A 25,360-nucleotide genomic window follows, 5' to 3' on the forward strand; every position below is an offset into this window, starting at 1 on the left:
TGTTATAAACAGTAAGGGTCATGAAACTCAGCATTCTTAGTGCAAGTTTCAATTGACATATTATTGTTAATATTTTCTTTGTGTTTCAGTTTCCTGTTGTAATTAAAAAGAATCCTGGTCTTGGGTTCAGTATTACTGGTGGTCATGGGTTCACATCTCCTCTAGAGAAACATGATAATGTAAGTTAGTCGACCAATATATTGATAAGCATGAATTCTGAATTCTTATTTGCAAGTCAGACTTTGACACAGAATCTTCTCAGGCAATCAGCTATGTAGGTTGGTTGCAGGGATCATCAGTAGGGTCTGATGCAACATTAGATTCGGACTGTCCCGCCCATATAGCAGCCCGTGGCCCATGGTTGGAATTGAGCATGAGCCAATGGAGAGTTAGTGGGTAGAGTGACAAGTTTGTTTGTCCTGGTCCTGTCTCTGATTATTTCATCTCGCTATTGCATTATTATATTAGTCATCGGGCACCAGGACCAACTGACCGCTGCCCCTGTTGATGTTTCTGGGGTGGAGCCTGAACACAATGGCCTATATTGGTTGGGCCATGTAGCCTGGTGCTTTATCCAGTGTGGTGATATTGCCGAATTAGATGTCGTGGCCCTGCTGACTTCTCTAGCCCGCCCGGGTATGTGTGTATATGGAACACTGATCTCAATGGTTTGGTCTGTCTGCCTAGCGTACACTGTCGCACTCATGTGAGATGCAGCATAGCGCAGTGACTTAGGCTTACCTTAAACTTTGTAGGTCTGACCATGTGGACGTTTTTGTTCGCAGGTATGTGAATTGTTTTGATGTCGATGTTTGCAGAGAAGCATTCTGCTTTTGTTAAGACATGTTTTATCTGTCTGATCTGATAAATTGCTGCTGGACATTGCCAGCCCAGTCAGTCTTGTTCCAGGTCTGAGGGACTCATGACCATATGCTTCTGTCTCATGGCCCTGGGAATCATACGACTCCTCTAGCAACAAACCGGCTCTCTGTATGCTACTTTGTTGTGGACTGTTGGGAAAACGATGCGGCACATCTCGACTGTTATGGCTGGCAGTGTGGTTTTGTTTCTGTATAATAAGTGAACACTTCCGTGATATTTTGGTGCTTACAGGATTCCAAGATTTATGTTTTTTTGGTGACATGTCACAGCATGGTTTTGCATCAAATCATTTCTTTTGCACTGATGAAACCTAGCAATGCTATCATTCATTGGCTTGTGCAGAATGGAATACACATGAGCTGAAAACTGTACACATCTAAAACACAAGGTTTTACCCTGTGAAACTGCTATGACTCATTCAGTGCATTCCTGTGTTGCATCTGCAAAATATAGATATACAATCCTTGCATCATCATCATCATCATCAAAATCTATGACTGTGCCGGGTGGTCGGGTCTGGTACATGCCTCTTATCTGGTATCCATGAAATGATGACTGGAGGGAGAATAGCCTGCCTCTAATGCCCCTTTTTTTTCCAACACAAAATGCCGTGGAACCAAACCCAGCCATCGACAGTAACAGCCAGTGTTGACAGCCTGAGCTTTGACGTGGCTCCTCCTGCCATGATAGTGCCTTCAGATATATTTCATGCATGCAGAATACTCTCTCCATGGATGTCATGCCATCTTCAGTTGGAGGCAGTACAGTCTCCCACAACACCACTACCCCGTATCACATCCCCAAAGACAGGATTTCTTAGTCACCACTGTGAGAACCTCAAGTCTTGTGTTCTTCACACAGTTCCCCATGCATGAATGTCCTCTCATTTGCAATCTTCATCAGCAAAACAAGTGTGGATGGCTTGTTTCAGCGTTTCCATTCACATGATCCAGTAGTCTTTTTTAAGTGGTCATGTACCTCGCCGTGTTTATATGGGTTGATATTTCTGGATCTGTTTTGGGAACCTGTAGAATTCTGCTTGATGGATGTATGCAGGAGGTTCTTCCAAAGGTCTGATTTTTGGTTTTAAATAAAAGTTATTTGTTTTGTGCATGACACCTGTGCTTAAAGGGACAGTGTTTCAATTGTAAACTGATTTTTTTTCCCTCTAGGTTCCTACTTGCACATGTGAGATCATTTGATTTATTACTATTATTGTTTTAAAAATATGGAAAGTTTTTTAAAACTGAAATAAGTTAAATTGAAATTAAGGTTTGGCATCCCTGTTGTAGGAGGGAATATTTGTCACAAAAGTGCATCCAAATGGTCCTGCCAGCAGCTGCCTCCTGCCAGGAGACAAAATCTTGGAGGTGGATGGGACAGATTTCACGAAAGTGGAGCATGACCAGGCAGTCGGTATTTTGAAGCAGACTGGCAGCATTGTCAACATGATGATTTCTCGTCAGCAGTAGGATTTAATACGTGCTTAATTATACAGAATTCTTCCTCAGCTAACAATATTATTGCCCAGTTATGCAATTGTAAAATGAAACCTGTGTTGAACTGTGCAGTAGAAAGTAGTATTAGTAGTTTTGGTGAACTCAGATGTTCCCCATGGCCGTACAGTGTGTACTGTGCTGTGCTAGTTCTGGTATGCTGCTAAACATTTTCTGTACTAAATTTTGTTGGTCAGTAGAAAATGAAGATAAGTTGTCTTTTATGTGAAATTGGTACTTGACCATACTGAGTTCAGATTTTTCTCCATGCTTCTCTTTAATTGCTTTTCCATAACCCTCATTAGTTGGAAGGGTGATTTCGAAGAATTGTAAACTGGTCTGACATATGTTTTGATATAAAACAGTGTTGTGAATATACCCAAAATCGTTCACATCTAGAGGTAAGGTTTATTGACTTGTCTTCATGCTTTCTGCCCCCAAGCAATTTAATATCTATATATTATAAGCTGGATGTGATGCATGTTGTTATGAGTTAAGTTCATGTTTGATGGCTGACTACACTGTGGTAGTTAAATTGCACCATGAAGTTTAATTCTCAAAACTACGTTGTCCCATGTAGGCAACAAGAAAGGGTAGAAACCACAGATCTGATACTTTCCCCCTCCCATTGGTTTTTGAAGGTCAAAAATATCCCCCCCCCCCAAAAAAAAATCGATAAGTAAGTTTCAAGCTTAATTTCACGTAGAGGAAGTGAGATGAGTGAAAACTTGTAATGACATGATTTGTAGTCCATATCGTGCGAAACAAATTGGTTTTTTACGCGGTAGCATAGTTGGTTGAGGAAGCTGGAAGGTTACGGGTTCAAGTCCTGATGAGGTCATTGGATTTTTTCAATGGACCTAATCCTTCCAGCCGCACTAGGCCCTGGGGTTTACTCAGCCTCTAAAAGAAATAAGTACCAGGAATTAATTAAATAATTTTCCTGGGGACTAAAGCGCGGCCAGCGCGTAAGGCTGACAACCTTACCACCTTCTTTGAGCCGATTGTCTAGATTGTGTTGGACCCTCAACATCTCACAACCCTATGAGCCTTCACGGCCTGGTACAAGGATAGCTTTACTTTTTTTTTTATTAGATTCTCTAGCTTGAATAGTTATCAAAATGCAGAAGAGAACGCAAACCTCCATTTCAGCCGAAAACGCGTTTTTCACATTATAAAAACGGCTGTACCAGGAGAACCAAGCGGATTAATTTTTCTTACTATTTTTGAAGTATGAAAGTATGTAGAAATAAGTGTACAAAATATAATTTTTTTTAAATGGTCGAGTGACCTATCTGGATGACTTCACATGGAATGACCCTAAAGAGAGACTGTGAACGGTTTTAAGTTGCATTGAAGACTGAGGTGAATGTGTGGGCCTATGATAAGTTTTTGGTTGGAACAGTATGACATTAATTTAATCAGCTAGAGTGACTTCAAAGATACTATGAGGGGGCTACCAGTCACATCAGTTCAGAACAGAACAGAACATTCCAGTGTCTCTTTCATCAGGAAATACTTGTTAATTTTCTGATGATGGAGGCACTGAAGGTCTCTGAAATACAGGACCTGTTTGAAATTGGCGTGACTGGTAGCTGCCACTTTCAGTTGTTGCAGCCGCATCAGGTCTTATACATAATGTGGTGCTTCATTCATCCCGTTTTAAAGACTGAGACAGTCTGAACTATTATAATAGTATATCTGCTAATAATTATTAGCAGATTATTCTACATGCTAATAGAAACATTTATTGCATTTAAATTTGTATATTACTTGAATGATGGTGCCAGTAACATAACAAGAATTTATATTACTTCTTGTGCCTTATTTTTGTTTCATTGTTGATGCAGCTAGCCGTTATCTGTGAACATATCAGATGTCTGATGAAGTGTTTTAGAATTAGGTGCTATACTAAGAAACCATTGTATTAATCTTGAGAGCATTCTCTCATGTTATAATTTGAATGAACTGCTATAACAAGCTTATGCAAGGTACATCTTATGTTGCAGCGTTCTTACACATGTTATATAAGAATTTTTGGTTGTGATATTGCAAGCCATGCACCTGTAAGTTATAGAAGTTGGCCTCACTATTTTGATTGCCAGAAAAACCCATCAAGCTGCTTCTCTGTTTGTGTTCTAATGCATTCATTTACTTTTTACCACATTACATAACGCGCAGTAATGTACTGATTAAACTACAGAGTGAGACATCTGCAAGCTTGAGAGACTGTTCTAGTGAGTTAATGTATCCTAACTAGAGTAACAGCACTAAAATATAATGCTCTTTGCAAATAACACAAGCAGAGTAAACGTGTAAATTCACTTGTTGAAATATGAGAAAAAAGAAAGGGAAAACAGAAAACTTAATTTTGTGTTTTAGTGTAAAAGTAGCATTTTAATCATTTATAGGATCAATTGACTGGAACAGAAAGGAAATATAATTAAATGAAATGAAAGTGATGCCAGGCAACAACAATGTGTGTCAGTTGTATAATATTTGTATAATTGGTATGTACATAATTTTTACTTCAGTTGGTTTTCTGAACTTTAATGTTAATTTCAATGAAAATTGTAATTTTAGGGTTCCAAGTTAACATATAATTTCATGTATCTTTTGCATTTTCTTAGAAGTGTTATATCTTGAAAGGCTTTAATAATGTAATTTCAGTGCCAGAAATTTTGGTGGCCGTTTTACCCATTTTGGAATGTATTTATTAGGATAACTTAACCTGCTTTACCAGTGAAGTAACGTACTTTTTCTACTGATACATAAATATTTTAAACCAGATATGCATTAAGGGGCTGAAGAAATGGTATCCAGTTATAGATGAGTCAAATTAATTCCCCGTTTTGTTTCTCAGTGGTTATTGTACTGAAATGCTAAGATAAGAAACATCTTGAAGTAGGCCATGCCATAGCCCACGCAGTGAGTCACCAGTTTCACACCGCAGTAGCCCCAGATCAATTTGCCTGGGATTTGTGCAGACATAGCGGAACAATGGGGCAGTTTTTCTCCAAGTACTTTGATTTCCTCCATCAATTCTTATTCCACCAACTGTTCCACATTCATTAATCCTATCACTGGTACTGTATACTCTAGGTACTGACAGTATCATTAAATGATTAATTAAAAAACAGCTTAAACTGAAAAAAAATAACCATAAAATTGTTAGGCTGGGATCATAGCAACTGAACACTAAATGACTGTTCCATTCATGATATCAGTTCTTCGGCTGGAAGGATTAGGTCAATTCAAATAAATCCAATGACCACATTGGGACTTGAACCCACAACCTTCCGGCTTGTAGCATAGTGCCTCAACCACTACGCTACCTCATGCCCCCTTCGATGGTTACCATGGAAATTATTCACAGATATTACTGATTTCAGGCTTTCAGTGTGATCCACTGGTGACAGTGGTCCTATTTTTGGGTGGTGGCACCATGTGGACATAAGTTATGTTGGCAATGTTTCAAATGAACTCTCAGTCTCCACCTTCAGGATCAAGTGGGAAAATGGTACATGATATAGAGGGTGAAAAGACCGGAGCCAGAACTGTGTGTGTGAAATACAGAAAGCAAGATGTGTAGAAGATTAAATAATTATTTCCTCTTCTTCTCACCCCACTGCCTCTTATGTTTCTTGCCTGTTGCCACTTCAACAAACCAGCCATATTGGCCTCCTGACAATCCTGACCCATTTTTCTACCCTGATAAAAGAAGCAGCAGATGCTTCGAAAATGTTGGAAATGCGGCCTATTTCCATGTCCATCATTCAAAAACAGGAACATCACCACCATTCACGGACATCGTTAAATTATCCCCTAGAAATGGAAAGAACATTTGTAAACACCATCAAATCTGTTGTACATAGATATGGCCAGGAAGCATAACACACCAGCAGGATGAACATTTTCATATTACTTTTCCAAGCAGTGTAGAGCTGTAGTCACATGTGAGGCAGTCTCAGGCACCAGGAAGGTTGCATTCATAGAATGTAGTTTCCTTCAAAATCGCAGCTGTTTCTAGCAGCATCAAATTTAGGAAATTATTAAATATGAAAATTATATGTTGAAACCAGCTGAGCTTAGCATTCCTTCTTCCTTGGCCTAATCTTTCACCCTGATGGTCCTCTGAAATGTCATGCTGTCTCATGACCCAGAAGAATGTAGTCACTACCATGAGAAACTCAAATAACCTCAAATGCCCAAAAGTGGCTCAATACGGTCCTTTCCCATACTCGTCAGATGTCACTGATCACTTGTATTCTGAGTCTTGTGCATGTGAGACCTGCTCATCATACAGTCTCTCTTAGAATCACATAGAATGCAATTTCCTATAGCATGGGAAAAAGCAATGATTTTGTAGACGCACAACTGTGCACCTGCTAAAATGCACCTACTGTTCTTCCAGCCAAATTCAAGACCCATATCATTGTGGCTGAAGTTTTCACGACTAACTAGCTACATAGAGACAAGCCCTTCTTGAAATGCCACCAGTTACGCACTACTCAAGATTTTCCAATGTTTTATGGAACCCAAAGCTTCATTACCATGTTCACAAGAGCCCTCTACCAGTCCCTATCCTGAGTCAGATTAATTCAGTCCATACCACCCATTCTATCTCTCTAAGTTCAATTTAATACTATTCTCCCACCTACGTCTTGGTCTTCCCAGTGGTATCTTTCCTTCAGGCTTTCCCACCAATATCCTATATGCATTCTGCTTCTCCCCAATTCGTGCTACATGCCATGCCCATCCCATCCTATCCTCCCTGACTTCATCATTCTACTTACTAGAGTACAAGTTATGAAGCTCTTCATTATGCAGTTTTCTCCAACCTAGCGTCACTTCATCTCTCTCCTCAGCGCCCTCAGTCTATATTCCGCTCTTCATGTCAAGAGACCAGGTTTCACACCCTACAAAACCATGGGCAAAATTATAGTTTTGTATAGATTAGTTTTTATATAGCAGACAAGAACACAAAAGGTTCTGGACCAAATGGTAGCAAGCATTATCCAAATTCAGTCTCCTCTTAATTTCCTCATGTATCAAATTTTATTTGTTACTGTCATTCCCAGATATTTAAACTGTGTCACATTTTCAAAGGATCTATTAGTTGCCTTCATGTTATGATTTTACCCTGAATTCTGGTGATGAGACAGCAACATATTGTCACATGTTTGAGTGACTATACATGGGGTTTATGTTGGTAATCAGATTTATTGACCACTTTAACATACAACTCATGACTACAGTTTACAAATCACTGCCACACACAGACTAGTGTTCTCAGTCTGTCAGTCTCCACTAGCTGTTGCCTGATAACGCCTTTCAGTGGCAGATGTTCCCGAACTTTCCCGGGCCTCAACTACCAGCTTCTCACAGTAACAGCTCACAAAGACTGAACTGATTCCTTACCAACCGACTTCACTCCACTGTACTCAACAGCACTGCATTCACTAACTGAACTGAACTGAATCGAACTCACTGAGTCCAAGTCATATAGCTCCAAAGTGAACCCACAGAGACTGATACTTGCAACATCAGTTCTACTGTTGCCTGACATCACACCGTACGTGACGCTTTCCTCTGCTGCATGTGTATGGACCATTACCTAGCAACAGGTCTGCATGCTGTAATATACTTAGTTTTCTTTGCATTTACTTCTAGACCAACCTTCTTACCAGTGTCAATTAGAGTTACGGTGTTTTTCTTTATGTTATCTATGTAATCTTCAAATAGATTTACATCATCTTCATAGAGCAGTTGTTAATGTGTCCCACCTGGTTTTCCTGGACCTTCCTAATGACAGAAGTTTCCAAGACAGTACAGTACTGTTTCATGACAGATTGTCAGTAATGCATGTGTTAAAATGTAACAGTTCCCTAGGGTTCAGGTAACAGTAAAGGTGACGTTTTATTGCTTTCATATCTGAATGATAACCACTTGAGACAACAGATAGCTTGACAGTTCTGATGCATTTGCTCCAATTGTGCATTTAGACATGATAGAGTCAATTTTGTTTAATTATCTTTGAAACCATAATGCTTTCAGGGAAAGTTTAGTGGACATAAAATGTTAATTTCATTTTTATTTTCAACTTATGTCCTAAAGAATTTTCATTCTGATAGTTGGAAAGTTATGTGCAAGATGTGTACAGAATTGCATGTTGCTCTTCATGTAATGTGTGTGTCATTATTATCAAAGTTTAATCAAAATTAAACATGTTGACATATTTCAGTAAAACTCCTCAATATCAAATTTCGTGAAAATCTTCCCCCCCCCAAATATCATAAATTAAAGTTGCTCTCTACTATCTAAATAGAAAACCATTTTGTTACGAGTATACACATGAATGGTTTGGATGTTCTGAATATGAAATTCGTTCAGTCGGGAATATGTGAATATGCTAGTCTAAATCTCAGTTCCTTAGGTTGGAATTGAACCCACCTGTGACCAAACCCACAGAAGTCACTTAAAAGGGCACCAAACCTTCTTGAAACTAACAGTGATTGCTTGAGGCACAGTTCTACAAAAATTCAAACTTCCCGGAGACAATATTACTACAGAGTGTCTGGTCAGGTTAAAGAAAAGTTTACCATCCTTTCCACAAAGATCCATGATTTAATTTCAACCATGCTACTATAAACAGATGTACAGATGTATATAGATATGTGAAAATGATTGTTTTGTCACTGTTTCCTTGTTTGGCAGTAATCATACGGTCTGCAAGTAACTTGTGTTTTGAGGCTTACATTTCCCATTGATTTACATATATTTTTGGCCCATTAGATGACAGTAGTTCAGACTGTATGGCGTCAGATGAAACAATGATACATGAGTGATGGACTTCTTCAAGGAACTAACCCAGGCATGTCTGGAGGGACTGAGGGAAATCATGAGAAGTCCGACCTGAGATTTAAATTGGGCACCTCCAAATAAAAGTCAGATACATTACTTGGTACGTATCGCACTGAGATATGTACAGCAAATATATGTATATGGAGTTTCAGGAAGTTTAACTCTTCATGTTTAGGTTAAATTAACTCAAATCCCAAGCTGTAGAGTAACCACTCAGATGCACGAGAGCAGATTTAACTGGAAAACAACATGCCCTAATTATGGCTTGAAGGATGGGCTGGAGTACCTGACAATAAAACAATTGTCAGAGCAGCAGGTAGACTTGAGGCCTCTGTGCATCATATCTGGGGTAAATATAATGAACCTCTTCATTGCATATGTACTGCCAATTTACATTCAAGTTGCCATATGTTAATTTTAATTTTAGATTTGCTGTAATAAGTGAAGTTGTAGATTTAGTAGCCAAGCTGCGTTGTTGACTGGTTCTGTGCCGTAACATGGTTGTGTGTATGTATATGTATAGTTTTTTAGAACATTTTATAAATTTGCATCACAGAAGTTTGCAGAAAATTATATATTTTTACAACTTTGTATGACGTGTGATTCTTTTAAAGATTCCTTACAGATGGAAAGTTCTTATAATTCTAGCTATACTGTATTAGTTTGCCAGTTTCTGTGTTGTTGAACTTTTAGAAGCAGCAAATTCTTATTCAGGGTAAGAATGCCCAGTATGGTAATGGCTAATTTCATGGGGATGAACTTTAAATAACTTCAGAATTTAATTGGACTAAGTATTACAGTATACTCCCAGTTACTGGTGCTAATGAAGGGGAATAGATACACAAATGAAAAGCATGGATAATCCAGGTTGTGCGTGTGATTGGGAGTGAATAGTAATTATTGAAAAAAATGTGAAACTGAATATATAGTATCTGATTTGATATATGAGAAACTAAGACGTAAGGAAAAATGTACTGAACATAATGCTGGACTTTGCTTCTAAGCATTAACGCTAATGATGTATGTTCATAACAAAATTGAAAATTTGCCATTACCTGGAATATGAACAGGTACATCTTGAATGTTTCAACACATTTTAGCTTATACTGTTAATTCTTGTTTTCACGTTCTAGTCATTACAACATGGCTTATCATTTTTAATAAAGTGTGGGAGAGATCAGTCATTGACTTGCCTTATCATTCTCCAGGTTTATTAAATACAAAGTCAGTATTATGCCTCGTCAGTATGAACTGTCCCACAATGAAACAACTGAATGCTTTCACTTGACAACCCTCATCCCTATTTATATGCCACCCAAGGCTCCTTTTCACAGCACACGCATGGTTTGCATGCTCTGCAGGGGTGCCTACATGCACCATCTAGCAACAAAGAAAAAGAACAGCTGAAAATCATTCTAAACCAACAATATTTCACCTTATGGCACTGGTGAATGACCAACTCACATATGGGAGTTGATGCAAGGGTATATTAATACAGTGGCTGATTTTCTGTGCATTGTCCACTGTCCAAGTTTTTATCAAAATGATGTTGTGGAGACTGGACTGTGTTTGTGTCCTCTGGTAAAAAGATTACACTGTTGAGTCCAATCGATGGAGCTTTTTTACCTGAGGACAGAGATAAAGACCAGTCATTGTTTCAGGGTTGCAGTGTTTTAAAGAATTGAATACACATCTCTTTAGTGTGTTCTCATTGATTCAGAACAGCTTATATAATTTCTGATTTTAAGCATCCACAGTGATTGGTTGTTGATGTTAATTTGGTTCTTAGGTGTTTATACTGTGTGGATGTCCCCACATCCACATAGTGTGAACACCCAAGAAGGTATATATACTTTGATTCTGAAGTCAACTGTCTACATAAACAAATAGATGTCTCAGATATCCATACAACTTAGTAGCCTTTGATATGTGACCCAGACGTATATGATGTCTGATACTGCATAGAGGGGGGAAAAGAAAACAAATATTAAACTCCCTCAAATTTGTCTTTGTAGTATCGGCCAAATTTTTTGTCTATGGTAGGGTTTTGCATCTGCTACATAGATAATAAAATGAGTACAGCAAAATTTGATATTCCCTTTTTATAAGCACATGCAGCCTGCAAGATTCTGGGTGGGGACAGACTGAGTCCCGTGGCACTGCAGCCTAAAATTGGCCTGTTGTGTAGGTGGATTACTTTCATAAAATGCCAGGAACTCTGTCAAAGTATGAGCTCTGTACCACCCCTGGATAATAGTCAGACTCTGGACCACTGGTGGAATGATAATTGGCAGGGGAAACTGAAGTGTTTGGAGAAAATCCTTCACTGGTGCCACTTTGTCCACCACAACTTCTGCATGTATAACTTGGTCACTGCTGTGAGAAAGTGGCAGCTGACTGCTTGATCCGTTAGTCCAGATAATTGGGAGTTCATTGGAAGTGTTAATCTTTCAGTGATTAATATCAAGAAGAAAGCTAACAGTACAGTCTCATATCTTTATTTCACTTGTACATTACTTCAGAATATTTCTGTTTATTTTGGCTATATTAGCATGTAGCTCCGGGCCAGGTGGCTACCTTAACATTGCCAGGATTAAATCCACACACCAGGCCCAAATTTCCATGTGGCACACTTGTCACTCTCAGATCATAGTCCTCAGTGACAAGCAAGGTGCTTGCTTGATACAGGTTCCACCTTGGCTGTCGCACTGTTCCAACCTGGCCAGGTTGATCAGTGTTCATCTGCAAAGTAAAATTACTTGAACTGATTTACTTCTGTAAAAGGTACTGCAAGTTGTCTTTTGTATGACATGTGGTTTTTGTGGGGAACGGAAAGTGAGCTACAACACCAGGTACTCTATATCATATTTTCCTTGCATATGATACTTACTTCTGGTAAATTTTAATTTAATTGTAATAGTTGTGTTAAAATACTGGATTATTAAATAAATTAACTTCGCCACAGCAGAATTCATAAACATGAAATACCTGAGTTATGCTGGATTATGGTAATTTATAGCAGAACTCTTTGACCACAGTTTCACTATACTCTAAGGTACATAAAGTTGTCCCTGTGCTTAACAAATTAAGCACTATGCCATGAAGGCGTATGGTGGAGTGGATGTATAGATCTACATTTTCTTGACCTCAACACTAGCTGGAGGTAGTGCCCCAACTGCTTTACCCCTGGTACCCATTGGATAGGAGGTTGGGTGGACCCCAGAACTGGTCTGGAAGATTTGGAGAAGAGAAAATTTGTGACCCTACTGGGACTCACACTCCGACTCCTCAGTCGTCGAGCCCGTAGCCAGTCGCTATACCAACTGCACCACCCCAGCTCTTTTCAATATACATTTTCCCAAAATCAAGCACTGGTGAGTCAGATATATACTTGTATATAATTGTTTCTCATGTTCTGTAGTGACAGTGACTTTGCTGTAATTTTATGTATTCCTGGCTGTAACACAAATAACAGGTGTACTGCAGAATAGTATGACTTCAGTACCAGGTGGTTAGCTTATCCAATGACAGCTCCAGGTGACACTGACTGCCCAGTGCCACATCAATATAAGGGGCTTCTGAAACCTGCTAAAGACAGTAACCCTGAAGATAACAGCTTCAAATCTTTCAACATTCTACATGGTGAATTTCCAAAAGCCAAAATCTTATACTGAACCCCAGTCATGAAAACCTGTACAATAATACACATTTTGGGGCAGAGTTGGACCTCAAATGCTGAAAACCAAGATAGAGCAGCCATCATGAACTGAAAATTTGACGTTGGCCTGAATTAAGCAGTACCATCTCATAACTGAAATTTTTACCAGAATTGAAGTCTAAAATAATAATCACTTTATTTACTGTTACTGAAATGTTTATGACTGATATTTGCATCAAGGTCTACATACTGACATCCAGAATTTTATTATGTTTTATATGATAAGCTTTATATACTTACAGAATTTCTACAGCGGACTTTTGCCAATATACAAGCTGTTGTTTTAATATATATTTGCACCTCATCTGCTTCTCCAGTGCCATTCTCAGTACTTCCCTTTACCTCGTCAGTACAACTTTTAATCTGAAATATGAGTATCCACATTCAGTTAACATACATAAAATAAACGTTTATAACAGTCAGAACTATGAGAAATCTAAAATACATCTTAGATCAAATGATCTAGTGCCAAAGTCAAGATTAGTGGAGCTATACCTTCACTCCACCACATTTCTTCATGGTGTGATGATTAATTAAGCAGAGGGACAGCTTTACCTTTTGCCTTTCTTTTTTATGTCAACTGAAAGTGGCACTGGTATATGACAAAAATTTGCCATGTGTTCTATGAAAAGATAATAAAAATTTCAATAGATTTTCTTGCAGCTGTACTACAGTCACTAACAGTGCACAATGTCATACAAATTTTCTTAAAAATCTCCTTAATCCTTGTTCCTGACTATTTCACTGGTGCCCCTGTGTATCCTTTGTCAACTGAAGTAAGAATCTTCATTTTCTTCTATGTATTAACTATACTGGCAAGTCCAAATTTATATAAACCATTCAAAAACCAATTCTGTTACCTTTCATAAAAGTGCTTTTATACACTGACCACCATGTTAAAAGAATGTACATAACTAATGTCAAGTTTCTTAAAAATTTGTTCACTGCAGTGAAAATAATGTGTTAAAAATATATGTGCCTCATTAACATGAAGCGTGCATACCTTTCTCAGCATTTTATACTTGTGAACTAACTTGTAGCTTTCCCCTTTGCTAAATGGTCTTAACCCTCAGGCAGATCGAGAAGCACTGATTCATTCGTGATTCAGTCCTTAGACTGGCGAAATTTGGAGCAGGTGGACAGACTATTAGCTTTTACAGACTATGTTCAGCTGTGTATTCTAATTTCATTTCTGGTTCTTCTGCTGACTCCTGGTATATCCCCTTGATTTGTTTTACTTGAGCCACCAACCCTGCCCTCCAATTGGGCTAAAGTAACTTTGATTCTGTATTTTATTTTTATTCTCTTTGACTGTATCTGTCACTGGTCTCAACCTATATTATTTGTTAATTGTGTACATTTAGTTGTGATTTTTGTTTGTCTCCTAATGGGCTCGTGTAGCAACTTAGGTTTCCCTGTCTCCCTTTCAGCTTCTTCATCACAGAATTGTGCGGTGGAGTGGTACACCTTGGCACATTGGTCATGAAGGATATGTGATGGGTGACCCCTCTAAACCTAGGTTTATGTGTGCATTTATACATGGCATGGAGATACACTGTGTATGTATATTATTGCATGTTTATCACTTGAATAGTAGTAGGGAATTTGTTTCCTTTTCTACTGAATTATGTTTCCTATTTGTAGACCTTGACATGGATTACAAACAGCCTTCCCATTCTGTCCTTTGAGGCAGTGCTGAACTGTAGGGGTGAGCTACCCCTTAAGCTAGAAATGTTCTACAGCCAGTGATATCCACTGTTCTTGTCTTAAATTGCCAGCTACCACACCTCAGATTTGTCGTGGTTTTCGTAAGTCTCACAAATTAAATCCTGGAATATTACTCCTATTTGGTAACAACTGACTGCAAGTTCCATTAAATTAACTGATTCTACACACAGTTATTATTATTGTTATTATTATTCAAAGATTAAAATTTGGTTACATGAGAAGCACTATATACAGGTTAGACAAAATAATGGAAACATTACAGAGACTGTACCCATTTCTTTATTAATATGGTATTGGACCACCTTATACCTTCAATACAGTCGCAATCCTTTTGCAGTAGACTAGTACAGGTTTCGCAGTCTCTAGCAGAATTGTATACCATTCTTCTTGAAGTACATCTTCAAGTGGGTTTAGATGTGTTGAGGTGTGAATCTGTTTTCCATTCTAATCTCCTAAACTGACTATAGTGGTTCAATGATGTTCAAATCTGGTGATTGTGCTCGCCAAGGAAGATGTTTAAGTCCATCTTCATGCTCTTCAAACCATGACAGAACAGTGTGAACAAAGGCATTGTCACCTTGGGAAACTGCACCGTTGTTCGAAAAGAATGTGTGGATTGTGGAGTGCAGCTGGGTACCCAACCTGCTCACATACTTCCTTGCAGTAATTCGGCCATGAAGGGTAATAATGGAGCCAACAGAATACTGTACCACGATACTGCTGCCAAAACCCATCACAGAACATTCCCCGTGTTTCACTGTTGGAACCGATGGAGGAACTCCGGATTGCAGGCTTCCATGGGTGTTCTCAAAACGTAAAGTCTTCCTGATGTAGGGAACTGTGTGGACGACGGCTCACCTGACCATATTACGCACGCATTTCCAGTTGTCAGAAGTCCAGGTTTTATGGTGGTGACACCATCGTTTACGCATCTAGGCATTACTTTCAGTAATCATACGTTTACCAATTGCAGCTCTCCTGTCAATGTTGAATTTGTGAAGCTCACGTCAGACAATTTTTGTGGAGACACGGTCTTCAAAATGAGTATTCAGTTCTGCAGTCATCTGGCTGCAACAGTTATGTGAGTTTCGATACAGTACTCAATGAACGACGATCTCTCTCTGTCAGTGTTTAATTTCGCCTACTGTTCCACTTTGCTGATGTCTTCCCATGATTCGTGTATGCCGACATAACCTTAGAAATTATCACTCGCGATACACCTAATACTGTGGCGGTTTTTGACATATGCTCCAGTTAAATAAGCATCAACGATCTATCCTCTTTCAAAATCAGACAAGCCTCCAATTAGCCGATTCTTCCAGACGAAAAATCGCTCAACACATTCAATGACATCACTCATACATTGGAACCAGCACGTAAACAAAATAATGACGAGCGGTCAGTTATGCCAAATAAAGTTCTTTCAGTGTTGCCAACACAAATTCTATGCTTCAATTTCTTAGTGTTTCTGTTATTTTGTCCATCTGCCGTAAAATCATGCATGTTTCTGAAAATGAATTAGCAACCTCATTGCTAGAAACAACTACAATTCTAACCCATTCTAAATTCTTACATGTGTGCATCTTTGTGCTTGCATGTGCACACATGCAGGCATATATCCGTGGAACAGAATCGAACAGAATGAAGAACTGAGATTCAGGATCTCGAACAAATTCCGATTACTGCACCGCGCGCGTATGCGTTTAAAATGTATGTGGTAGATGTGATGACGCAAGGCGGGAAAATAAATAGTGTGTAATGGCTGTCCAAATTCAGCGAAAGTGTGGGATCTTCTGCGCTGAAAACTGCTATGGCAAAAGGTAAAATACACTTTGTAGCCAATCAGACGTTTAAATGAATAAGGTATGAATACCTTTGTTTCCCCAGTTGTGGTGTCTTGGTCATCAGTATAAAATTACCACAGGGCTAGCTGTGTTAATTCACGAATTTTTACTGCCTACCTTACCTTAACCAGTTCAGGTAACTGAGTCGGACTGCAGACACGTAAATTAATACACAAAATACAGTCACCATTTGGCTCTGAAGATGAATCTACAGTAACAGTTGTNAAACCAATGTTATTAAATAAAATATAAAGTTTGAATTAAGATGGGGATTAAAAATTAAAATTAAGGCATCTTAATGTGATTCTTCACTGTAGTTACCATCTATTCATTGAAAGATATATGAGTATATTTGCTGATGTCAGATTTTGTCACCCTGCATTCCCTTATTGCGGCATGGGTAATTTGCATGTTATTTACTCAGCCTGTATAGATGTCATTGTAGTATTATTATTTGCATGTTATGTAAGTTAGATTGACTTGCAGGATTTACCACACTGTTGGGCTGGTTATGTTGTTGCTTAATTTGTGTGTGTGTAGAGAATAGAGAAGATTTTATCTATATTTGAACCCTGCACAGGCGTGAGATTTATGAAGCAAATCAGAAGATATGTATTAATCGCACACTTGAAGGAAATGAAGCATACATGTATGAACTGAAGATCATTGGTTTATTGTAGTCACTTACCAGGCTCAGTTTATCAATGCGATGAATGCATTTCTCAAAGCTGCAAAAGGCACCGTCTCCTTTACAGCCTGTCTCTTCTAGTTCTGTGTCATTTTCTGCAATAGCCTTCTGAAATATGAGTGTTATAATTCAGTGTAATGACTCATGTTCAAGGAAATTGGAATTAGATACTTGAAATTTTTTAAAAAAGCTGAGAGTAAGAAATATAGTTTGAAACCCAGTCAGATTTCATTATCTTGCTTCCACAAAATGGCATGGATTAATTATGCTCCCTTTCAGTTGACATCCTGATGTAACACCGTAACTTTATAATTGCCTTGAACTAAACTAACTTTTTAATCTGAGTCTTGTCAAGTTTCAAGACAAAGGTAAAGCTCCAACTTAAGGCCAAGGTTGCCATATGTGCCAATTGGTCAGGATTCTTGCCTATGTCAGTAGTTGTGATATATGAATGTGGAAAAACTGGTGAATTGATGAACAGAATGGCTAAGTTAAAGAACCCAAGATAAATCCTGAAACCTTCACATTGGCTAGGACTGCCAAATGTTTCTAACCTTTCTGTTTTCCTCTTGCCACATTACAAAGACCAAGTTCTGCCATAAAATTTTGATGAAACAAAAACCAAAACAGTTGCATGCATAATTTTATCTATTCCCATTCTCCACAAAGTTTACAGTTTGCTACCCCATTGCCCTAAACAGCATAACAACAATCTTTTTAAAGGAAATTACTAATGAAAGGTGCAGACTTTTAAAGTCATAAAAATGAAAGCCTAAACTGGATGAGCCATTTTTTTCTGAAATTTCATATTGAATAAATTAAAATTGATAATTCATTGAGCCTAACTGTTTTAATAAAGAAAACAAAATCATTTTGTTTTACGTGTTTTGGCCACTAATTGCTTTCATCAGGAGACAAAGGAAGAGGCATCATTATAAAGGAATGTACGAGTATTTATAATAGTCTCATTATTAAAATAATTACCGTTGATGCATTTTCATATTTTTACATATTAAAATATTGTATTCATCAAAATATCCTTTATAAAGATTCATACTGAATATTTTCAAAATAATGTGCTTTCTTTTCTATTTTCCTCTCATTTCAAGCACAGTATACTAAAATGTCACTGCTAACATCTCACTTACTGCAAATTCATCTGCACATGGCTGGTAATCGGTTCCTTGAAGGTATGTTGAAGCACATGAATTCAGTTCACCTAAATGCATCGCGTTCTGAAAGAGATATGTGATTGACTTAAAAACGGCGCTTTTAAGAAATATAGTGCTTTAACCATGGCCATACAGATCTTAAATCTAAAATTTATCAATTAATACATTCATTAATTGAAAATTGAGGCCTACCTTACTCTGATTTCACACATGTTCTAAACACAGTGTCTGGTAGTGACTGAAATTTCTACCTCTTCTCATTCGCTTTGAGTCTTCAGTAGAGGAAATGCTAACATTCAGAAGGGTTTTGTCTGGTGTGCATAATTGAAATATAGGAGAAGTGTTATCAGCGATTGTTCTCCCAATATTGCACTAGGGACATCATGCAGTTATTAAGGATGATAAAATTGTAGTCGTGGGAAATATTCTGACCTGTATTTTCTTACAGATTCACACATAGCATGCCATTCAGGGTGCTGACTTTTGTTCACTACAATCTACATCAGTGTATCTTTATCCTGTTGCTCCCATGTGGAGCACAGCACATCCGGGAAACACTTCATTTCACTTCATTTTATTAATCGTAGACAGTTGGTAGTGCTCTTTGGATGGGGAATCAGCCCCTCGCAAGGCCGCTACCTACACACAGAACAACACAGTCACAGAATAAACGCTCACAGACATCCATGCCTCAAGTGGGATTCGAACCCACGATCCCAGTGTTTTAACTGGCGAAGACATTTCATGCCTTTGACCACGCTGCCACTGTGGCTGGCATTTACTATAATGCTGGTGGTATCTAAAGGCACTGCTTTTATGAAGATAAAATGTTTGAATTTTTGGAATCTCTATTTCATCTTACCTTGAACTGATCAATCACACGAGAAAAGCACCCATAGCAAGCATCACTGTTCAGATGCTGATTGTCAGAATCTGAGGAACTTGGAGTTGTGTTGCACATTGCGTTTATCGTATCCATAAGGTCAGTGCTAAACAGAGCGGATAAGATTAAAACAGTTGGCTCAATGAGCAATTCTTAATTTAGAAAGCATTAGTTGAAACCATTAAGATTTCTGACATAACAAATTATTAAGTTGGTGCACGTTGTAATATCTGTTGTTAATGATTACAGATTTTGTAAAGTATGTAAAAATATTATGTTTTATTGTTAAACTGATTTATCACTTGAAATATGGAGCTAGGGTTCAAGACTTTTTTTCTCTCCTCCCCCCTCCCTCCCCATAGACATTACGAACAGAATGTTAGTACCTGCAGCTGGAAGCTTAAAGTCACAATAAACAAGAATGCAAAATGATCATGAAATGTAACCAATTACTCACGAAAAGACTAGTAATTAAGTATTATCACTTGATACATTTGACTGTTGTGACAAATAACTTAAATGTAGATATTGTTATGAGAGAAAATATAAAATTACAGTACCTGGTTTGAATATGAGGCCAATAGAATCCACGATTGCATGTTACTCCTGCTTGAGTTGTAGGGGCTATCACCTTCATGTACACATGGATCTAAATAGAATTCAGAAATTTTTTCAGAGTACACCCACTTGTTCCTCCATACATAATAATGAAGTGCAAAATTAAAACTAAAAGTTTACTTACAGACCATTGCACTCCATTTGAAAATCTATATTCAGATCATCAAGTTCAACAGCACATTAAATAATTCAGTTTCTAGTCCTTTACTAGCTGTATCTGTTGCCTGACATACATGAGTTTCACTAAGCCAGACTCAAAGGTGTCACGTCCTCTCTTACATTGTTCAAGAGCCAAGATTGATGTAATTGTATGTGTCACAGATACTCCCATACTTCAGTACACATACAGCACACACTGGGAACAGAACACGAAATCTACCCCAGTCCCATCCAATGCATCTGTCACACCAAAAAATGACAGTCCCTTTCTAATAATTCATATCGTATTCTTATCAATATTACATAATTTAATTTTATTTTAAGCATTTTGATAGTATTTTAAAGTTAAAAGTTATATTAATATAGGAAGGTAAGGTAAATCTCTCCCTGTAACAGGCCGTGGAGGACCATAGTGTTGTGAGACGTCAAGACTCCAGTGATTTTGATTAAATTTCAAGAGAGCACTTCCCCAAATAAAATTGTGTAGGTCGTACCTTCAATGTGGAGGGTTCCCAAGTTCAGAATTTCGTTTCTCTTTCGAAACTGGCTCAAACAGTCGAACTGATTTCATTGTTGTTCAGCACTCAAATTTCTATTCCAAGGCAACATAATCAACCCGAGTCGTGTAGGAGAAAGCATGTGCAGTGTCGCCTCCAGTAACCTTCATGCACCTTCGCTCTTGATTAACGTTTCAATTAACTGGCTGAGTATTTAAAAGTCGTTCTCTGCTCGAATGTTCTAAAAAATGAATGCGCCGTCCCTTCATTCACTCATGGAGCTGAGCCCTTCTTGAGAAGCCACCAATTGTGCAGCTACTCAAGAACTTCCCAGCATTTTATGGAACCTGGAGGTTCATTACCGTGTTCACAAGAGCCCTCTGCTGTCCCTATCCTGAGAGAGATCAATCCAGTCTATACAATCCCATCCTGTCTCTCTAAGATCCATTGTAATATTGTCCAATCTACCTACGTCTTGGTCTTCCCAATGGTCTCCTTCCTCCCGGCTTTTCCACCAATATCCTATATGCATTCCTCCTCTCCCCCATTCGTGCTACATGCTCTACCCACCTCATCCCCCTTGATTTGATCATTCTAATTATAATTGGAGAAGAGTACAAGTTATGAAGTTCCTCATTATGCAGTTTTCTCCAACCTCCTGTCACTTCATCCCTCTTCGGTCGAGATATTCTCCTCAACACCCTGTTCTCAAACACCCTCAGTCTATGTTCCTCCCCTAAAGTCAGAGACCAAGTTTCACATCCATACAGAACCACAGGCGCCTTCCCTTAGCAAATTTAATTTTAAAATATCCGAATCAACAGTTTTACTTTGCAGGGGCTGAAATATTTGCAGTAGCTGAGAAGTGGTCAGAGGACACACAGACCTCTGAATATTCCAGAACTGTAAAACCGTTGCCCCCGTTGCTTGTTGGTTAGACCTTGCAGACTACTGCAACCCGGGTCTGCTTAACGGATATTCACGTGTCTGCAAATGGCAGTAAGTCGCAAATCGTTCTGCACTGTAAAGTGAACAAACCTTGATCATTTCTTGCGGTTTCCTGTCCTTCGCTGCCCACTGCAAGTCCAGCTATTACAGCATAGATATTTTATTTCCTCTAAAGTGGTTTCGTAAGAGTCTTAAAAGGCTTCGGAGGTTTCTCCTCCTCTTTCCTCTGGGAGATGCACACTCAGGTAAAGGTAAAGTAAAACTGCATGATTTTTCGGAAATGACGTCTGCACCATGGGATGCACCCGATTACCCAACCTGTCCATGTACTCCCTTGCAGTAATTCGGCCATGAAGGTTAATAATGGGACCAACAGAAACTGTACCGCGATATTGCTGCCCAAACCATCACAGAACCTCCCCCGTGTTTCACTTTTGGAACCAGGCAGTCCGGACTATAGGCTTCGTTGGGTGTTCTCCAAACGTAAAGTCTTCCTGATGTAGGGAACAGTGTGAATGACGGCTCGTCTGACCATATCACGCCAGTCAGTTCGTCTTGGCGCCAGGCCCCTTGAGGATCAAGACCAGAGTTCTTTTCAACTGAACCCTTGCGCCCAAAGTCCTTATGTAACATCCTCTCTGACGAGAAGGTGGGTCTGTCTCTTATGAATAAGCTTGGCCTTTCGTCAAGTGTACGTATCGCACATATAGCATGTTATTGCAAATTCTTCCTTGTGCATTGTACACAAGTCCTCTGTCAGTACAGGCTCTGCGAAGCAGATCATGGCTAACTTACTATCTTATGCTACAACGGCAGCTTAGTCACTTGAACCGTCGTAAGTTTCGCCACCGCCAAGTTCAAGCCTCTTATACAGAACCAAGTTCTAATAATGTCCCGCTTATAATCTCTCGGCACGGACCATTTAGAGAATAGTTTTTTTTTTCGTTGTTTTATTCCAGCTAATAAAAGAAAAGGTAAAACTATCCCTGTAACAGGCCGTGGAGGCCCATAGGGTTGTGAGATGTTGAGGCTCCCACATTTTCTAGACAGTCGGCTCACAGATGACGGTGAGGTTGTCAGCCTTACGCGCCCACCTCCCTTTACCCCCAGGAATATTCCTGGTACTCATTTCTGTTAAAGGCTGAGTCGTCCCCAGGGAATAAAACAATAGAAAAAAACTATTTTCTAAGTGGTCCGTGCCGAGAGGTTATAAGCGGGACAGTAGTAGAACTGGATTCTGTATAAGAGGCTTAAACTTGGCGGTGGTCAAGTTGGAAAGATTAAGTAAATTTAAAAAATCCACATCGTCGGGATTCGATCCCGCGACCTTCCGGCTTGTAGCATAGTGCCTAAACCAATTACAAAGGTCTGCTTCCTAGCAACGGGTGTTCTGTTTGTTTCGCGGGACGTGGTTACCGAGCCAATGTCCAGAAACGACCGTAGTATATCCGCTCATCTCGCGGTAGTTGTTATAAAGCAACGGCTGTACACGCTACACAGTATGAAGTGCTTCTGCGCAGTAAGTACACCATGGAAACCCACCACCAGGTGCGCAAGAACGAACACGGCTGCCTCTTGTTGCCGTGAGATCTGAATACTGGGCTGCGTGATAAGGGGGAACTACGCCGGGCCTTCCCTTTGCGTATGTTCGGATATGCGCCTCGCTGGCTCCTGAACGGTTCGACGGGTTTTATTCATATTCGGTATTCAAGAGTTCATCCGTTACAGGTCGCTGCTTGGCGAATATGAACGCTCCTGCTCCAAAAATTGGAAACCTTCAGATGACCCCGAAAACACAAAATTTCTGTTCTCTTTAAAACGGCTGTAACGATTTTGATTGAATTTAAGTAACCTGTGAGACATCTTCAGTTAAGCTGTATACGCACTAGCTCTAGGGGAACAGCGTACACTAGGGACCAAACGCGAAATGTCCATTATGTCGAAACCTGCCATACCGACTACACGGATTTCTGTATTCAGTAAGCTACTGTAGTCTACTCAGTTTTGTTTCCAAGCACCGAAGTAGTTTAGGTCAATCGGCGTGAGAAATTAGGCGCGTTGTCTTGACAAACTGCTGTACCGATTTTTAAAGCCTGGCTTCGTCAATTTTGGCGGGAACGTAACCACCATTTGCAATATTAAAAAAATATCTGTCTCTGTAACAGGTCCATAGGGTTGTGAGATATTTTCTAGACAGTCGGCTCGCAAATGGTCTCTCTCTGCCACGGTAGTGTCAGATTTGCAACGAAGTTTCTAGAATGAATATCATCAGAGAACCCAAACCGACGCTTGTAACTTTACGGGCTTGCAGTTTTGGCAGACGCCTGGTGCAGGGGCGGAGAACGGAGTGATCCAGAGTGGGGGGAAACGTTTAAATTTTCGAAGGTGACGGACTCCATCTCAGAGGTTTGCATTTAAGTACGTGAGAACTTGTTTAGTTCGCCAGCGAACTGTATTTCAATGTACAAGTAAGGCAGAATACGTAATTCGCATGACTGAGCACTAATTCAACGCCGAAGTTTTGCTGAATGCAAAGTGCGATCGTCATAGCACGTGTACCAGAGCTACAAACTGGAGATAAATACAGCCGATAAGAAAGTCGAGAAATGAAGTAAACCATGTTATGAATAATCCTGACATGGGATAAAAATGTATTCCTTAAGAGTTCAAATATTTATATTGCCACTATACTCGTATGGTACTGAAATCCAGTGATGTAACTAGTGAATGTAACAATAGCATTTCAGCAGTGGGCATTCCGAATTTCTAACACACGCTGTACGTAAGGTTCAAGGGTGTAGGTTTGAGCAGGCAACTGAATGGTAATTGTCATTCTGTAGATCTGCCTTTGCTCCAAATGACAATTACTTATAACACGCTGAAATCATTGACAGGCGTTACTTCTTCATAAAACCAAGTGTCTCTATCTCTTTCTGTTCGTTCTCGAAAAGTAGAAACTGGAATTACACAATTTGTCCATGAAGCGAGATGGGTACTCAGAGTTCTGTGCAAGCGACCGTTCCTCTAGGGCTCCCATTTATAGAAGGTAAAGTTGTCCCTGTGTTTAAGTAATTAAACAGTACGCCATGAAGGCGTATGGGGGAGTGGATCTATAGATCCACATTTTCCTGACCTCGACATTAGCTGGGGGTGAGTGGTCAGCTTCACGCCACGTTCGCTTTACCCCCGGGCAAAAGGCCCCCGGTATATACGTATAAGAGGTCCGGCGGACCCCAGAGCCGGTCTTGACAACGTGGAGAAGGGAAAATTCTTGCCCCCACCGGGACTCGAACTCCGACCCCTTGGTCTCCCAGCCTGTAGCCAACCGCTATACCGACTGAGCTATTGCGGCTCACATTCATATTTATAGAGACAGTCCTTAATCATCACTTGAAGTTACTTTAACGATTATGTCATCTCCTAAAATTCCGAAAAAAACGAAGAGTTAGAGAGAAAATGGATTTTGACGGTTGTGGTTGGAGCCCCTGGAGCCCCTGCTTGTGCTATCCAGAAATACGTTTGTACTTACGTTTCCGAAATGCGCAAGGAGCAGAACTGCAAGTGCTACGCGGCCACCTGCCATGATGTCGGACAGCCTGGCACGGAAAATGGAAGAGCGGGAAGAGCGGTCTGTTTTATACGTTCCGTGTTCCAGCGGCCTTGTTCCCCTTTCTTTCATACGAGAAGCGCAGTGTTGGACTGGACTTACGTTTGTATAGTCGTGTATCAACTACATGTTTCGGCCTTTTTTTTAATACGTCATTTTAGACTGACAGCGCGTTTTCCCTCCCTTTTCGCCTCATTCAGTTTTTTCAGTTAACCTAACCTTCCAGCCGCACTGTGGCCCTGAGACAGACGCAGCC

General features: G+C 39.5%; 2 protein-coding genes across 5 annotated transcripts in view; one reads left to right on the forward strand and one right to left on the reverse strand.

Moving 5' to 3' along the window:
- Positions 1-3,229, forward strand: part of LOC111869708 (protein lap1) — a 37,837-nt gene extending 34,608 nt beyond the window's left edge. For all 4 annotated transcript variants that reach the window (XM_023861420.2, XM_023861421.2, XM_033753536.1 and 1 more), the window contains 2 exons: positions 90-179; positions 2,175-3,229. In XM_023861420.2, coding sequence (XP_023717188.1) covers positions 90-179; positions 2,175-2,354 — 270 coding nt within the window. In that variant the 3' untranslated portion in view covers positions 2,355-3,229. The remainder of the gene's footprint in view (positions 1-89; positions 180-2,174) is intronic.
- An 8,489-nt stretch (positions 3,230-11,718) lies between these two features.
- Positions 11,719-25,117, reverse strand: LOC111869701. The gene is made up of 7 exons (XM_023861402.2): positions 25,027-25,117; positions 19,836-19,924; positions 19,255-19,381; positions 18,369-18,455; positions 17,221-17,328; positions 13,201-13,323; positions 11,719-11,984 (listed from the first exon to the last, which is right to left on the reverse strand). Exons 1-7 carry the CDS (start codon positions 25,078-25,080, stop codon positions 11,790-11,792), a joined length of 783 nt encoding a protein of 260 aa, XP_023717170.1. The 5' UTR covers positions 25,081-25,117; the 3' UTR covers positions 11,719-11,789.
- Positions 25,118-25,360: the final 243 nt, after the last annotated feature.

The sequence above is a fragment of the Cryptotermes secundus genome, unplaced genomic scaffold, assembly GCF_002891405.2.
Source record: "Cryptotermes secundus unplaced genomic scaffold, Csec_1.0 scaffold1851, whole genome shotgun sequence".
NCBI lineage: Eukaryota > Metazoa > Arthropoda > Insecta > Blattodea > Kalotermitidae > Cryptotermes > Cryptotermes secundus.

Coding starts and splice junctions, on each gene's coding strand:
- LOC111869701 (XM_023861402.2), bottom strand. CDS start 25,080: ATGGCAGGTGGCCGCGTAGCACTTGCAGTTCTGCTCCTTGCGCATTTC. Junction 18,456..19,254: donor GTGTGATTGATCAGTTCAAG/GTAAGATGAAAT, acceptor TATCTCTTTCAG/AACGCGATGCATTTAGGTGA. Junction 17,329..18,368: donor CATGTGCAGATGAATTTGCA/GTAAGTGAGATG, acceptor CTCATATTTCAG/AAGGCTATTGCAGAAAATGA.